Raw genomic sequence first — 18,285 nt, forward strand, 5'->3', positions numbered from 1 at the left:
AGGAGCTATGAACCTGCACTCCAAGGCCTCTTTGTTCAGCAACACTCCCAAGGACCTTAATATTAAGTGTATAAATCCTGCTGAGATTTGCTTTCCCAAAATGTAGCACCTCGCATTTATCTAACTTAAACTCCATCTGCCACTCCTCAGCTCATTGGCCCATCTGATCAAGATCCCGCTATAGTCTGAGGTAAACTTCTTCACTATCCACTACACCTCCAATTTTGCTGTCATCTGCAAACTTAATAATTATATCTCCTATGTTCACATCCAAATCATTTATCTAAATAATGAAAAGAAGTGGACCCAGCACCCATCTTTTTGGCATTGATCCCTGAAGAAGGGCTCATTCCCAAAACAATGATTTTCCTGTTCTTTGGATGCTGCCTGACCTGCTGCGCTTTTCCAGCAACACATTTTCAGCCCCACATTCCATTGGTCACAGGCCTCCAATCTGAAAACAACCCTCCACCACCACCCTCTGTTTTCTACCTTTTCAGCCAGTTCTGTATCCAAATGGCCAGTTCTCCCTGTATTCCATGAGATCTAACCTTGCTAACCAGTCTCCCATGGGAAAATTTGTTGAACACCTTATTGAAGTCCATATAGATCATGTCCACCACTCTGCCCTTATCAATCCTCTTTGTTGCTTCAAAAAGCTCAGTCAAGTTTGTGAGACATGATTTCCCATGCACAAAGCCATGTTGGCTATCCCTAATCAGTCCTTGCCTTTTCAAATACATGGCTTAAAAATGTGTTGCTGGAAAAGCGCAGCAGGCCAGGCAGCATCAAAGGAACAGGAGGATCGATGTTTCGGGCATAAGCCCTTCTTCAGCTCATCCTCCTCATTCCTGAAGAAGGGCTTATGCCCGAAACATCAATTCTCCTGTTCCTTTTATGCTGTCTGGCCTGCTGTGCTTTTCCAGCAGCACATTTTTAAGCTCTGATCTCCAGCATCTGCAGTCCTCACTTTCTCCTTTCCAAATACATGTACATTCTGTCCCTCAGGATTCCCTTCAACAACTTGTCCACAATCGATGTCAGGCTCACTGGTCTATAGTTCCCTGGCTTGTCCTTACCATCTTTCCAAAATAGTGGCGCTATGTTAGCCAACCTCCAGTCTTCCGGCACCTCACCTGTTACTATCGATGATACAAATATCTCCGCAAGAGGCCCAGCAATCACTTCTCTAGTTTCCCAAAGAGTTCTAGGGTACACCTGATCAGGTCCTGGGCATTTATCCACCATTATGCGTTTCAAGACATCCAGCACTTCCTCCTCTGTAATATGGACATTTTTCAAGATGTCACCATGTATTTCCCTACAGTTTATATCTTCCATATCATTCTCCACAGTAAACACTGATGGAAAATACCACTACCCCCCCTCCCCCCACCACCGATCTCCTGCAGCTTCACACAAAGCCTTGCTGATCTTTGAGGGGACCTGTTCTCTCCCTAGTTACCCTTTTGTCGTTAAAGTATTTGTAAAAACCCTTTGGATTCTCCTTAACCCTATTTGCCAAAGCTATCTCATGTCCCCTTTTTGCCCTCCTGGTTTCCTTCTTAAGTAAAATCCTACTGCCTTTATTTTTTTTATAGATATTTTTATTGAGCATTTAACATATCTTTACAAATAAAAAAAACCCAAGTATAAACATTGATATACATTTAAATCTTAAATAAATAATAACCAAAATTTATCAAACAGAAAAAAAATACCGAGAGAAAAAAAACAAAACTAAACTAACTAATAATCTAATGTACAACTAACCAGAGTGTATAATTAAGTCTCTTACGTTATTCAAAGAAGAGAGAAAAAAAAGATGGATAACACAGAAATTGGGTAGTGAGATACATGCTCGGAAAGTATTAACATCAAATTATAACAAAACCTGTATTCATGCGGGATTCCTCTCCCAAGGGGCCCCAATCCAGCCAGGTTCACCATCTCAATTAAATAAAAGCCCTTGTTAGGATGGTTGAAATATCTGTGTTTATGTAATTCAAGAAGGGTTGCCATATTTTATGGAATAATGGAATAATGCTGTCTTTTGGTGCACTATATTTGTAAGGAAGTCAAGGGGAATACATTCCATGATTAATCTGTGCCATTTCGAAAGTCCAAGGGGTCCTCAGCCACCCAGTTCACCAAAATATTTTTCCTTGCACAGAAAGAGAGAATAGGAAATAATCTTTTCCCGTGCATACCCAGGGAGGGTAAGTTCGAAAGGCCCAAAAGGAGAGATACAGGTCCACTCTAATTTTTGTTCCTAAGAGCACTTGCTACTTTAGTCCAATATCTGTTGATCTTATGACAGGTCCACAAGCAATGTACAAGAGTGCCCACCTCTATTTTACATTTGGAACACATTGGAGATGCTTCTGCCTTAAATTTTGCCAATCGGTCCGGTGCTATATGGGCCCTATGAAGTATCTTCAACTGAATGGCCTGAGTTCTGTTGCAGATGGTGATTCTTCTGTCATTTTCCCAAATGCCATTCCACATTTCTAGAGAGATTTCCAGTCCCAAATCCTGATCCCATTTTTAAGCAGATTGTCCATATCTCTCGATACTTCATCATGTAATAAATGATAAATAGTGCTGACGGAAGATACCCCCATTAGCCATCACACACTTTGTTCTCTATCTGATTTATAAAGATTATCTAATAACGTAGTCTTCTTCTGTAATCTCGAATTTGGAAGTATCGAAAGAGGTCTCCATGAGGTAATCCAAATTTCTGATGCAGCTGTTCAAAAGACATCAGGACCCCTTCTTTAACCAGATCCCCTAAATAGGAGATACCCCTGGATCTCCAGAGTTTGAAAGTGGCATCTGTAAGCCCTAGTTGAAATCCCCATGCTCCCACTATTGGAGCATAGGGGGATGTTTTATGTGAGTTGCCCTCATTTTGCAGCATTATATTCCAAGCTTTACTTGTGTTTAATATTATAGGGTTTTTACATTGATCCATGATGATTTTCCTCTTGTCTGAAAACAAGAGGTTAATAAGTGGGCATTTTACTTGATTGATTGTGGGTCAGACAAGACCCAATCAGCTATGTAACTTAATAGGGAACTTAACTAATATTTCCTAAAATCTGGGAAATCCAATCCTCCCCTTGCCTGTGGAAGCTGTAGCTTCTTCAGCTTAATGAGGGGCCGTCTATGATTCCAGATAAAGGAACCCAGCCAGCCATATAATTTACATAGTGCCAGCCTCGGCAGCATTACCGGAAGCATTCTCATAGGGTATAGGAGACGGGGCAGGATATCCATTTTAATTAGTGCTATTCTACCCAGCCAGGAAATTGGAAGGTCTCTCCGTCGCTGGAGATCCTGCCTTATCCTTTCCAGTAAATGCACAAAGTTAGCCTTGTATAAATGACCAAATACTGGGGTAATAAAAATGCCTAAATATAAGGCATAAGGCATCCAGGGACCACCGAAAGGGAAAGTGGGATCCGTTCAATAAGTGGGATATACTAGCAAGGCCACGCATTGGCATAGCCTCCGATTTTGAGAAATTAATTTTATAGCCTGAAAATAAACTAAATATATTAATAACTTGGATTAAGTGAGGCACGGATGTCAAAGGATTACTGAGAAATAGAAGAACATCATTTGCATAAAGGGTAATTTTATGTTTACCTGTACCAATCCTCTGGGCCGTTATATTAGGATCAGCCCCCATATAGCTTCTGCTAGTGGCTCAATTATTAGCGTAAGTACAATGGCGAAAGAAGACTCCCTGACAGGAGCCTCTATTCGCACTGAAGGTATCCGAGCCTAATCCATTGGTAATCATGACTGCTTTGGGATCACTATACAGTGTTGAGACCCATTTGGTAAACACCTTTCCAACGCCAATTCTTTCCAATGTGTAAAACAAATATGACCATTCAACCCTGTCGAATGCCTTTCCGCATCTAATGAGACGACTACTCCTGGTATCTTTCCCTGATTGCAGGCTTGAATCACATTCAAAACCCTCCTAACATTATTGGATGATCTACGGCCCTTAATAAACCCCGTCTGATCCTCCTTTATAATATGTGGCAATACCCTTTCTTGCCTCAATGCTAATGTTTTAGAGAGGATTTTAAAATCTACATTTAGCAAGGATATTGGTCTGTATGACGCGCAATCTTCTGGGTCCATTTTTTTGAGGATAAGAGAGATATTCGCCTCTTTCAGCGAAGGCGGGAGACAGCCTTGACTGTATGAGTATAGTCATACATGTCTTATGGACATACTTATGCATGTCCATAAGTGGACCAGCCAATATTCCTGTAAACTCTTTATAGAATTCAGCTTGAAAGCCATCTGGGCCTGAAGTTGCCCGATTGCGTCAAGTATTTCTTGGATTGTTAGGGGAACATTCAAGACCGATACCTGTTCCGGAGTTAGGTCCGGAAAGGTCAGGTTTTTAAAAAATGACTGCATCCTCCTAGTTCTGTCCTTGCAATCCTGCAATTTATATAAATCAGAATAAAGTTGCGTTAATCCTTTTATGATCATGAGTCAGAATAGCCGTACTTTCCTTGATAGACGTGATAGTTTGAGGGGCCTTTTTATCTTTGCGAGAAATGCTAAGTATCTACCAGGTTTATCGCCAAATTCATATAACATTTGTTTTGCAAATTATATTTCCCCCTTAGCCATTTGGGTAAGCGTTGAGTTTAGAGCTGCCCTAAGGGCCGAAATCCTTTGTAATTTGATAATAGAAGGTCTGTAAGCATATGCTGTTTCAGCCACATTTATCGAGCTTCGAGCAGACGCTGTTGTTCTCCCTTTAATTTTTTCTGGGTCGCTGAATATGAGATGATCAAACCTCGCGCATAAGCTTTGATGGTCTCCCACATCATTTATGGGTTGCTAGCCATACCTGAATTAATTTCTAAAATTGTTTAAATTCTTGAGAGATGTACTTTACAAATTTACTATCTTTCATCAGGAAAGAGTCCATACGCCAATGCCAGGGGGATGTCTCATTGTTCCTTGCCTTGATTTCCATATATACACCAACGTGATCAGAAATTGCTATACTGCCTATTTTACAGGATGATATGGAATTTTAAAAAATCGAGGGGACAAAAAACATATCAATTCTGATATGACATTTATGTGGATTTGAGTAAAAAGAAAAATCTCTGCCCTGTGGATGAAGGCATCTCCATACATCTACTAGTCCTAATTCTTTGTTCAAATCTACCAATTGTCTAGATCCTGCACTACTCTTGGGAATCCTATCTATTTCCGGATCCATAATACAATTAAAATCTCCCCCTATAATTGGATGACAAGCACCGAGAACCATCAATTTTGAGAAGGTTTCCATTATAAATTTAAAAGAATGTGCCAGTGGGCAATACAAATTTAAGATCCCATATTCGTCTCCATTTATTATAAGGGCTTTAATCAGAATATATCATCCAGATTCGTCTTTTATTTGATTTAGGATTTTGAAAGGGAAATTCTTCTGGATAAGAATAACAACTCCCCTACTTTTTGAGCTGTAGGAAGAAAAGAAGGCCTGATCAAATCCACCCTCTCGTAATTTCAAATGTTCTTTATCCAATAAGTCTGTCTCCTGTCGGAGAGCTATATCAACCTTTCTTTCTTGAGGTTTGATAATTTCTTTTCCTTTTGACTGGTGAATTACTCCCCTTGACATTCAAGGTGGACCATTTAACTGACTGATTAACCATAATGGTCCGGGCAAGTCCGAGACCCCTTGGGAGGGGAAACCCAATCCAGAACATCCCGAGCATAGAGCATATAAAATTCTCAAAAATAAAGGCTCTTTAATACACTCACATCAATATAATAAAAAACTATTTCTAAATAACAAAAAATATAAGAAGTATTTAAATGGAGATTTTCCTCCTTGTTCCCAGGGGGTATCACTTCCTTTCCAAAAGTCCATCATATCCTCTCCCAACCAGTGCCCCACCCTTGACCCAGGCGCCCCTTGGTAGGATGAAGAAAATTCAAATATACTACAGAGCTAGAGTTAACAGTAAACAACCTACCCCCCCCACCCAAACCATCACCTGGATATATTTGGTAATGTTAATACCATATATAAACATATATAACTATAAAATTACAGCCTCAACAAGTAATAATTAAATATAGTAATACGAAATAACAGGGGAAAACAACCCCTCTCCTAAAGAAAGAAATAAAACAGGATAAAATACCCACCTCCCCCCACCAACATTAACCAGAACCCCTGGCCTATATATATATATTAAAAAAAGGGGAGAAAATTGCTAAGTAGAGAACAAATAAATAAATCCTTCTCCCCAACCACCCCGAAGATAATATTAAACAGCAAGGTAAAGAAAGGGATTAATATAAAAAAGGGGGGGTGTAAACCACAGTGGGGGGAGAGCAAAACAACATCAATTAACACTTACAATTTATCTAAGGGAGTCCAAACATTCCTTGGCCTTTTCCGGCGATCCAAAGTTATACACGAACCCTTCATGGTTAAAGCATAGCGTTTCTGGATAGTGCAAGGAGTACTGAATATTTAAGTTCCTTAAACACTTCTTCGCTTCGTCAAATGCCTTCCTCTTTCGGATCAGAGCTGGGAAAAAGTCCTGGAATAGCATAATCTTGGATCCTTTATAAATCATGGCTTGGGGATCTTTCCCAATATTTCTGGAAGCTTCTAAGAGCATCTGCCTCTCCTTGTAGTTCTGCAGCTGGAACAGGAGAGGGCGGGGGTTCTGGTTCAAGCTGGGCCCACATATTGCAACCCAGTAGGCCTATTCCACCCTTCCCCGGCCTGATCCAGCCTCCAGATTTAAAAGCTGGGGAAGCCACTGTTCGAGAAACGCTGTAAGCTGGCCTTCCTCTTCCCGTTCGAAAGGCCTGGCAAACGAATATTTTTTCAATGATCTTTAGCTCTGCCCTCCGTCTCGATTCCCTTGATGTCTCGGTCGTGCTTTTGTAGTGCGGCCGAGAGTGAGTCCCATCGGCTCTGGGACTCTTCGATGAAGGCGTTGATCTTCGCATCGAGTTTAGAGATTATTTCCATGAGGCTCGCCACCGTAGGTAAGTCCCCTGGGGTGGCTGCGGGCACCTCTGCTGCAGCTGGGGAGGGTGGGGAAGGGTTCCTGCCTGCTGAGAACTGCGGGCTCCCTTCCCTTTTGTCATTTTTATAGGAGATTAAATTGTTTAAATTCAGTACTGAGCAACTAATTACATTAAGTAAAAACTATTCTAAATGATTTGGTGAGTGTGGTGGAGGTGGGTGGCCCACTTTGCCTAAGTCTTGGGAGGAGCACTATAGACTCAGACTTGCTGGATCGCCGCCATCTTGGATCCCCCTCCTACTGCCTTTATACTCTTCTAAGGATTCACTCGATCTCTGCTGAATATACCTGACATGTGCTTCCTTCTTTTTCTTAACCAAACCCTCAATTTCTCTCGTCATCCAGCATTCCCCACACCTACCAGCCTTTCCTTCACCCTCACAGGAATATAATGTCTCGAGTCTCTTGTTATCTCATTTCTGAAGGTTTCCCATTTTCTCGCCTTTACCTGCAAACATCTGTCCCCAGTCAGCTTTTGAAAGTTCTTGCCTAATGCTATCAAAATTAACCTTCTTCCAATTCAGACCTTCAGCTTTTAGATCTGGTCTATCCTTTTCCATCACTATTTTAAAACTAATAAAATAATGGTTGCTGGTCCCAAAGTGCTCGCCCACTGACACCTCAGTCACCTGCCCTGCCTTATTTCACGAGAGTAGGTCAAGTTTTGCACCTACTCTGGCAGTTACGTCCACATACTGAATCAAAAAATGTTCTTGTACAGACTGAACAAGTTCCTCATCTTGTAAACCCTTTTCTTGATGATTCGATATTGTTTAGTGTATCAAAAGCACATTTACGTTGCCTAGAAAATTAAATGGGCTAGATTTTAAATTCTTCATCAGTGCTTTTGTTGTGAAAGCCCAAGATAAATTTTAACTTGCTTACAAAAGCAAGGCCAGTATCCTACTTCTGTTATTGAGTATTTTGGATCATGAGTTAGTTTGTCACACTTTCATTTTTGAGTCAGAAAATAAGAAACAGGAGTAGGAGTAAGTCATTCAGTCCCTCAGCCCACCTTACCATTCAATAATATGATGTCTGATCTGCTCCAGGCCTCGGCCTTTTTTTGTGCCATAGCTGGCAACTTATGGATATTTCAAAAATCTAGCTACCTCCTTTTTAAATACTTTAAGTGACCTAGCCTCCACAAATCTCTGATCTAAAGAATTACAGACTTTCACTACCCTCTGAAGAAGAAATTCCTTTGCATGCCAGTTTTATAATTAGTGTTCCCTTATTCTGTAACTATACATGACATCAGCAGTTTTCCTTGGAAAGGAACTTCCTTGGAATCCAGCACATTCTGGAATGTTTATATTTCAACCAATGCTTCCACTATCTCTGTAGCCTCTTCCTTTAACATCCTTGGATGTAGGACATCAAGGACTGGCAACTTATCTACTTTAGTTTAGATTAGAGTGGTGCTGGAAAAGCACAACAGGTCAGGCAGCACCCGAGGAGCAGGAAAGTCGATATTTCGGGCAAAAGCCCTTCATTAGGGAGGGACCCTCCAGGGTGGAGAGATAAGATGGGGGGCGTTGGTGGTGGTTGTGGTTGGGGGGGCTGTGGAGAAGGTAGCAAAGAGTACAATAGGTGAATGGGGGTGGGGATGGAGGTGATAGGTCAGAGGGGAGGGTGGAGCGGATAGTTGGGAAGGGAGATTGGCAGGTAGGACAGGTCATGAGGACAGTGCTGAGCAGGAAGTTTGGAACTGACGTAAGGTGGGGGAGGGGAAATGTGGAAACTGGAGAAGTCCACATTGATGCCCTGGGGTTGAAGCGTTCTGAGGCAGAAGATGAAGCGTTCTTCCTCCAGGCATCGGGTGGTGAGGGAGCAGCGGTGGAGGAGGTCCAGGACCTGCATGTCCACGGCAGAATGAAAGGTGGAGTTGAAATGTTGGGCCACGGGGTGGGGTTGATTGGTGCGGATGTCCCGCAGATGTTTCCTGAAGCGTTCTGCAAGAAGGCATCCACTCTCCCCAATGTAGAGGAGACCGCATCGGGAGCAACGGATACAATAAATGACATTGGTAGATGTGCAGGTGAAACTTTGGATGTGGAAGGCTCCTTTCGGGCCTTGGATGGTGGTGAAGGAGGAGGTATGGGTGCAGGTTTTGCAATTCTTGCAATTGCAAAGCTGATAGGGGTGGGGAGGGAGATATATCTCTGGTGGTGGGGTCCGTTTGGAGGTGGCGGAAACGTCTGCGGATGATATGGTTTTGCGAAGGTTGGTAGGATGGAAAATGACCAGGGGATTCTGTTCTTGTTACAGTTGGAGGGGTGGGGTTTGAGAGCGAAGAAGTGGGATGTGGATGAGATGCGTTGGACGGCATCTTCAACTACTTGGGAAGGGAAATTGCAGTCTCTAAAGAAGGAGGCCATCTGGTGTGTGTTGAACTGTTCCTGCTGGGAGCAGATACAGCAGAAATGGAGGAATTGGGAATAAGGGATGGCATTTTTGCTGGAAGTAGGGTGGGAAGAGGTGCAATCCAGGTAGCTGTGAGAGTCGGTGGATTTGTAAAAGTCGGTCGTCGTTAATGGAGATGGAGAGGTCCAGGAAGGGGAGGGAAGTGTCAGACCCCACCACTAGAGATATATTTCCCTCCCCACCCCTATCAGCTTTCTGCAAAGACCGTTCCCTCTATGACTACCTGGTCAGGTCCACACCCCCCCACAACCCACCCTCCCATCCTGGCACCCTACCCTGCCACCACAGGAATTGCAAAACTTGCACCCACACCTCCTCCTTCACCTCCATCCAATGCCTCAAAGGAGCCTTCCACATCCATCAAAGTTTCACCTGCACATCCACCAATGTCATTTATTGTATCCGTTGCTCCCGATGTGGTCTCCTCTACATTGGAGAGACTGGACGCCTACTCACACAGCGCTTTAGGGAACATCTCCGGGACACCCGCACCAATCAACCCCACCACTCCGTGGCCCAATGTTTCAACTCCCTCCTCACACTCAGCCGAGGACATACAGGTCCTGGGCCTTCTCTACTGCCGCTCCATCTTCCGCCTCGGAACACTTCAACCCCAGGGCATCAATGTGGACTTCACCAGTTTCCTCATTTCCCCTCCCCCCACCTTACTTCAATTCTAACCTTCCAGCTCAGCATTGTCCTCATGACCTGTCCTACCTACCAATCTCCTTCCCACCTATCTGCTTCACCACCCCACCGACCTATCACCCCCCACACAGCCCCCGCCCCACATATCTGTCCACCCTGGAGGCTCCCTGCCTCCATTCCTGATGAAGGGCTTTTGCCCAAAAAGTCGATTTTCCTGCTCCTCGGATGCTGCCTGACCTGCTGTACTTTTCCAGCACCACTCTAATCTAAACACTGGTTTCCATCATCTCCAGTCTTCACTTCTGCCTAACTTATCTACTAATTGCTTTGTCAAATACTCTGTCCCTCATGATTGAGACTGTTATTCAATTTTTCCATTATTAGCACCTTGCTTATCTTATTTTTGGATTTTTAAAATTACCGATGCAAAATTTAGATTTAAATGACCTGTTACATTTTATTAATTCCCCCCATTGAATTCTCCAAGAGTCTTGCACTTTTTTTAGTTTCTCTTCAATAGGAGGACTTGCTGTTTGTTTTTATATTTCGTGCCAATTTACTTTCACCATCAATTCTCTGTATTACATTTTTGATTATCTGCTGTTGGTTCCAAAAGAATACCCAATATTTTGGCCTGTCACTAGATTTTGCCATTTTGTATGCATTTTTGTTTTGTATGCTAACTGACTGCCTTTGCTTATGCTGTGTGGTTCATCTTTCTTAAGTAGTCCTTATTTTTGACTGGAATAATTTTTTTACTGAACATAATATCTGCTTAAACGTCTGCTACTGCTCCTCCATTGACGTCTCACTTTTTCTGTTTTCCCAGCTCACTTGAGACAACTCTTCCTTGATACCTCAGTAACTGCCCTTATTTAAGTTGTGGACATTGATTTGAGACCTGAGTTGCTCTGCCTCAAACTGAATTTGGAATTCTACCATGCTGTCATCACTGCCCTCTAGATGATCCATAACAATGATATTTCTTATTAATCCTATCTCATTACACAGTAGTGGATTTAAAATTGCCTGTTCTTGGGTTGGTTGTGCAACATACTTCTGTAAGGAGCAATTTCTGATGCACTCAACAATTCATTGTCTATGTTGCCTTTACCTATCTGATTCGTCTGATCAATATGCAGATTTAAAATAATCCATGACAATTATTGTGCTGTTCTTACACACCTCCATTACTTATGGATTAATACTTTCTCCTACAGTGCAACACCTTTTTTGAAAGCTATAAATGACTCCCACTCATGACTTCTTTCCCTTGCCATTCCTTATTTACACCCAATCTGATTCTATATCATGATCTGTTGCAACTATACACACCACCACCATTCTGATTCCTTTATTAATAAAGCTATAACACCTCCTTGTGCTATCAACTTGTCTATCTTGTTTCAAATGCTGCATGCATTCAGTTAAAGAACCTTAAGGTCTGACTTTTTACCATTATTAATCTGTCTGGTTCTACTTTCTTCTGCAATCCTCTGGGGACATTTTCTGACTCTTCCTGTTTTTCATCTCTTGACTACACATCCATGCTGTCATGTCTTTGTGATTTTTTTTAAAACTTCCTTTGAATTGAACATGCCCCCCCCCGCCAACCTCCACTAATTACCTAAAAACTGTCCCTATAATCCTTGTTGTATGATCATCCAGGACAGTGGTGTCAGCATAGTTCTAATTTAGCCCATCCCAATAGAACAGCTCTTTCTTTTCTCAACACTGATGGTTAGTGCCCCATGATTTAGACCTTATTTGTCCCACACCACTCTTTGAACCACGCTTTTACTTCTCCAATGTTATTCACCCATAGCTAATTTTCAGAAGACTGTAATTTCAAATTTTACACCAAGACACAGAAATTAAGGCTTGCACTCCAGTGCAGTACAAGGAGTGAGGCATGAAACTGAGGCCCTACTTGCCTCCAGACGGATGTAAACTATCCAGTGGCACACTTTTGAAGAACAGAGGAGTTATCCGTACATCCTGGCCAATGTTTGTCCGTCAATTAATATCACAAAAAACAGATTATATTATAATTTTTATGCTTTCAATGTACAGATATTCACCTGTGTTTCCTGCAGTACAATGTAAACTATACTTGAAAAGTACTCAATTGGCTGTACAATGTTTTGGGATAATGCTTCCTTTACAAGGACATTTGGACAATGCACATTGTTGCTAAATGTTGAAACAATGTAAAGAAAAATTGGAATGAAAGGCATTAAATTTAGGAGCACCTCTCCTTCCATAGAATTCCAAGCTTCTCTTTTGTGAACATGTTCCCTCTACTCATCACTTTTCTGTTAATGTGAGGGGCCAGGCTTATGAAATTGGCAATAAATCACACAGGTTATAATCCAAAAGCTTTGGTCCAGATATTCCATGATACCTTCCTGTAATTTCTACAGAAGTTGTTGTCACCTCAATAGAAAAGAACATGACTGGCAGAAAGTTGAGTTTGCACAATGCAGCGGGAGTTCATCAGTCTCCCAATGAGTTAACGACAAGAGATGAGGTAGATCATTCAAGGAGATTCATGGCTACATTTTTGCATTGAGTCAAATTTAGTGCCAAATTCAAAGAAGTTGTTGCATTGAATTTAACTAGATTCAGTACAGTACCTCAAACTAAGATGAGCAATAATATCATGATGCAAATTATGGGACAAGTTATTTTGTAACTCTTACTTATTTTAAGCGTGTTGACTTCCATAAATAAATGGCTGAAGGGACCACACACAGCAATCTGTTGCCTTTCAAACTCTGGTACAATATTGCAAATGCGTAGAAATACGCAACTGTAACATTATTATATGGAGATTGCCTACTGGTTAGTTCCTGGTTGCTGTGTAAGATATCCCTTTAGTTTAATTCATATCGGTCTCAATTTTTGAGAGTTGCTATTTGTAAGGCTATTAAATTAACTAAGTTAGATCTATTAGCCTCATGACTTGAATGTTGGTTTAGAATAATAGTGATATATATTCCGTATGTTAATAATAGTAAAAAATGTACATCAAATATCAGGAACAGAAACTTTGCCCCAGACTGGGGTCGAGTCCAGAGACAGGTGGAAAGAAAACATAATACAGCCAATAATGATGTCAGTTTGCTGTTACTATTCTGGTGATTGTGGAGAGGAAAGATGGTGCTCATCAATCTACCTGATATATATACAGAGGAACGTTGATTATCTGAATGATCTGGGTGGGCAGTATTTTGTTCAGATCCTCAAATGTTCAGATGATCGAATGTTTGGATAACACAGTTTAGCCAAGCATTGGAACCTTGTGATCTTGTTTGGATAATCCAAATTCGGATACTCGAGGTTTTTTCTGTATTGGCTTTGTTAACAAGATCTTGTGAAAAGGCATGTTGTCAGTGCATTAAGATCCAGTTTGAAGTACTCTTTTCAGTAGAAAACCAGAGGGAGATTGGGGAATCTCCATTCAAAGCCTTGATAGATTTTTATGGCAAGCCTCATTCCATCCCACTAGCTCACTACTCATCCACAAAGGTAGTGAGAGGCTGCAGGCTAAATTCAGGCAAATCAAAATTGAATGATTTTAAAGCCTCTTGTAGTGCACTGGCAGTGTGAGCCAGGAAACCTGGGTTCACGACCCACTTACTCTAAAGGTGTATAATAAAATCTCTGAAGAGGTTGATTGGAAAATGTAAAGAAAGACAAATAATAGTTAAGAACTGCAAAAAGTGAATGTGAAAAGAATGTTGAGGGTCTGCCACTAGCACTGAGCTAAGTCCTTTGTGTTGAGTTGGAGAGGGTGGAATATGGTGACTGTTCTCAAGCAGGGACTTGGGAGGATACTAAGCAGCAGTCTTTCCTTGTGGACCTCACAGAAACACTACATAAATAGGCATGAAACAAACATAGTAGAGGCAAAGTTGCTGAGCAGTGCCTCATACCTGGGGAATGTGCACTACCAAATTGGTATATATTAACTTCCTAAAATACTGGAAAGTTAGCATCTATCAATAAGGAAAATGTATTATCCATACAATAAATGCACACTACTTTGAGTTGGAAATTTAAAAAAGCATATTTTTTTTAATGTGAAGCTTATTGAAATTATTGACATCAATACAAAATTCTGTTCTAGCTATGTTTCAATCCCATGATTTTCGATTGTACTTCATGCTGTTAGACCAAGAGAACTTCAACTGATGTTGCAGAAAATTAACGTTTGGATCAGTTAAAACTTCCTAAAATCTGGCACTTTTGTCTTTACAGAAGATTCATCTGTGGAGTGTTTCAATGGAAATGAGAACTTGATGCTTAATTCTGGTGCCGCAGAGGCAGGTCACTGCGGGGAGATGTATGCAAGTATGGGAGACATTAATGGTAACGGCACAGCCAATTCAGACCACATTGCTGGCCAGGATGAGCAACCAATAAACCTCAGTGATAGTCCTCTTTCAGTCCAGATAACACCAGACTATGGCACAGAAAACAGCAGTAATGGAAGAAGAAATCGCATGAAATACACAGTTACTGACATTAAAATGGAACGAGATTCAAGAGATTTGGGAAGTAAGGTAAGAAATGATTAAATATTGCAACAAATTTTAGTTTCAGAAGTTGTGATATGTTAGCGATTCCACCACACCTACCAGAAAAATCAGTCTTCCAGCAGGTATTCAAAAACAAGTATAACCTTAAAATTCTTCTGAGGAGGAAGGATACAGCAACGGAATTGAATTTTTTTAACATATCTGTTTTACTTTGAAGATTTGAAAAAACCTAGTTGTTTAATTTCTTTTAGATGTTGGTATTTTCATGATAACCGTTTGCATTCAGTCTGAAGAATTCAGATGGAAAATTATGGTTTGTTTCCAGATTTTTAAGACAACTTGGAGTCATAGTCATAGGGCTGTATAGAGTGGAAACAGATTCCTCAGTTCAACTTGTACATTCCGTCCAGAGTTCCTAAATTAATCTAGTCCAATTTGCCAGCATTTGGCCCATATCCCTCTAAACCCATCCTAATCATATATCCATCCAGATGCCTTTTAAATGTAATTGTACTAGCCTCCACAATTTCCTCTGGCAGCTCATTGCATACACACACCACCCTCTGTGAGAACATGTTTGTCTCCCTTCTCACTATATACCTATGCCCACTAGTTTTAGACTCCTCCCATCCTGAGGAAAAGACTTTAGCTATTCACCCTATTTATGCCCACATGATCTTATATACCTTTATCATGTTACCCCTCAGCCTTCGACTCTTCAGGTAAAATAACTCCAGCCTCTCCCTGTAGCTACAATCCTTGTAATTTTTTCTAAACCCTTTCAAATTTCACAACATCCCTCCAATAGCAAGGAGACCAGAATTGAATGCAATATTCTTGCTGCCTACACCTGACATATGTTTCCTTCTTTTTCTTGTCCAAAACCACATTTTCTGTAGTCATCAAGCATTCTGTATACATACCAGCCTTACCCTTCACCCTCACAGAAACATACTGTCTCTGGACTCATTATCTAATTTTTGAAGGTTTCCTATTTTCCAGCCTGAGAATATTGTTTTGCTATTTGCATGATGGTGTATTTTGTAAATGCTTCCATGACTGCATCTCTATTTATTTGCACCAATAGTGGAATGTTTAGACTTGAAATGTTAGTTTCATTCATAATTTTCAGCCAAAAGAACTTTTCAGGATCGCTCGATACTCTATCCTTAAATTTACTGTCATTTATGTCAGCATGCCAGCTTTCTGTGTGAACATCAGAAAAGAAATGATCCAGTGGAAATGCAAAGTACATTTCTTTTTTCGCATCAGAGGCAAAATTAAAAAAAACTCCTGGCAGTTCAGTGAGTTTATAGAGTTAAATAGTGAGTAGGACAGAGCAGGAAGGTCCCAGATGTATTCGCTGTTTTGCTACTTTACTACTTTACTATTGTATTACCAGAGCATCTTTGGAAATGGGAGCATGGAAGTTGAGGTGGAATTGGTCAGAATTTGCTCCCTGTTACTAACCCGGTGTTTCTGCTGGAAGATGGGCTCTCAACTGTGGTTGGACATTGTCCTGGAATTTTCATTACATGCCCCCAAGCTCCTGTCATTGGTCGTTAAATGTGTCCATTCTTGTGATACACTACTTTCTTTCCCCAATCAATTTGGGAGAAAAACAAACTACATTTGATAATTCTTGATTGTCAGCTGAAGAAAATTTGTCATTTCCAATATTTTCATAAAAGAAATGTGTTCAAATAGTTTTTAAAAAATCTATTTGTTTAATTGACGACTCCTGAAGTGTTAACCATGAGATTTCTTTTTCATTTCTGGAATCTCGAGGGCTGCCCTGAAAAGTCTGGTAAAATGTGAAAGTGAGAACTCAATGGGATTGAATATACCAGCCTTTCTGGTCATTTCACAATGAACAAGAAGTGAAAGCTTTCAGGCAAGGTTGAAGAAAAACAAATAACTAAGCAAAAACTAAATAGTTGCTTCGGGCCATCATTTACCATACCTAAAACTTCATTTTGAAGGAGGAATTGAAATATACCCATGACAAAGTACAAGCTTAAGAAAATGAGACTTTGTTCTTCTGAAGCCAAAGCTTCCAGTTTAAATGAAGTACAGTGAGTTCAAGAGATGGGAGATTTTATACTTACAAACTTCAAAATTATTAATTTCTGTAGGATTAATGACATTTGTTGATTTTTGTGGAGTTGTGGGAACTCTGCAGATCTTTGAAAATGGCAGGTGAGACCCGATTGCAAGATTTTTGCCCCATTCCTGTTGCCCTCAATTTTGACTTGACTATCTGCACCTAGATAACTCCATTTGTAGTTGTAGGTATCTTTTAGCTCTCTGCCATTGACCCCTTGCCAATTCATGACACTTCCACGATCATTTGCGCAATATATAGTCTGCATATATCCAATGAACCCTACAGTAGCTATGGCTAAAAAAAAACACTCCAAGTTTTTTAAAAAATAGTTGTTACTACAAGCCTGTAAAACTGTCAATGAACTGGGACTTTAAAGTATGAATAATGGAAATTATAAGTACTTAAATGCCTCTATCTTTTGTAAATAGCATTTAGTCATTGACAAAATAGATCTAGGAGAAAAAAAATGCAAAGCTTTTATTCGAGCACTTTCTTTTTCTGATGAAAACTGTTTCAACAGAGGAAACTCTTATTTGAGGATGTAGGCTTTGAGCCCTTCAAAAGTAAAAATCCAATCATTGCAACTGCAAGGTACAATCTTTGTTCTATCTAAATTGGAAGGTGAAGAAATGAAGATAAATGTTCAGATCTTCATGAAATAAGGAACTCAATTTTACATAAAGATTATAATAAATAAGGATGAATTCTTAAGGAGAATAGATAGAAGATATTTAGCTTTGTATGAAATTTGGATTTTGTAAATGTGATGGTATGTAGGGAGATACAGAAAAATTATTTTTCGGAACAGCAAATTGATGGTGCTAGCTCTTTCTGAAGGCTTTTGTGTCCCTTTGTTTTAAAAGAAATTTGAATATTCATATGAGGCAATGTGTGAGGAAATAGGAATAAATATTGTTTGGTAAAGGTCACTCTTGGCATGTGAATGGTTGCGAGCAACTTCCTTGAAATTAAATAAATAATGTGCAACATTTTACAGTCCCCCACTAACAAGTTGACAGGTGGATGGTTGTAAAATTCACAAGATGTCTTTCTTACCTTGAAACAGTCTTCAATTTTCGCACTGACTTGTTATTCCATAACTCTGAAACCTATTTCATATCCTCAGATGAAACAATAACTTACCATAAAAACTTATCTTCATCTTGAGTACTACATTCACTGATGCTAACTGCCTGTCCTGTCCTCGCTGTGCTTGCTCCTTTCCAAACAAGACATCTGTTACAGTCGAGGTTGGAGAAGTGCACTGTCTTTTTTCTGGTTCCACTATGCCAGTGGTCACATCATATTTAAATGTTTCACCTGGTAATTGATATAGCAAAATATATAGTTTGTATTGGTTTGTTTATAATTGTTGACTTTTTTTTAAAAAAGCCAATTTTCTTTAATAATCAACAAAATTAGTGATTTATTATAAAGGCAAGGCATA

General features: G+C 40.3%; 1 protein-coding gene across 3 annotated transcripts in view; it reads left to right on the forward strand.

The window, feature by feature from the left end:
* Positions 1-18,285, forward strand: part of LOC132815432 (nucleolar protein 4-like) — a 346,961-nt gene that overhangs the window by 188,500 nt on the left and 140,176 nt on the right. For all 3 annotated transcript variants that reach the window (XM_060824364.1, XM_060824365.1, XM_060824366.1), the window contains one exon: positions 14,451-14,755. In XM_060824364.1, the coding sequence (XP_060680347.1) occupies positions 14,451-14,755 (305 nt within the window). The remainder of the gene's footprint in view (positions 1-14,450; positions 14,756-18,285) is intronic.

This window comes from Hemiscyllium ocellatum, chromosome 4 (assembly GCF_020745735.1).
Source record: "Hemiscyllium ocellatum isolate sHemOce1 chromosome 4, sHemOce1.pat.X.cur, whole genome shotgun sequence".
Taxonomy (NCBI): Eukaryota; Metazoa; Chordata; class Chondrichthyes; order Orectolobiformes; family Hemiscylliidae; genus Hemiscyllium; species Hemiscyllium ocellatum.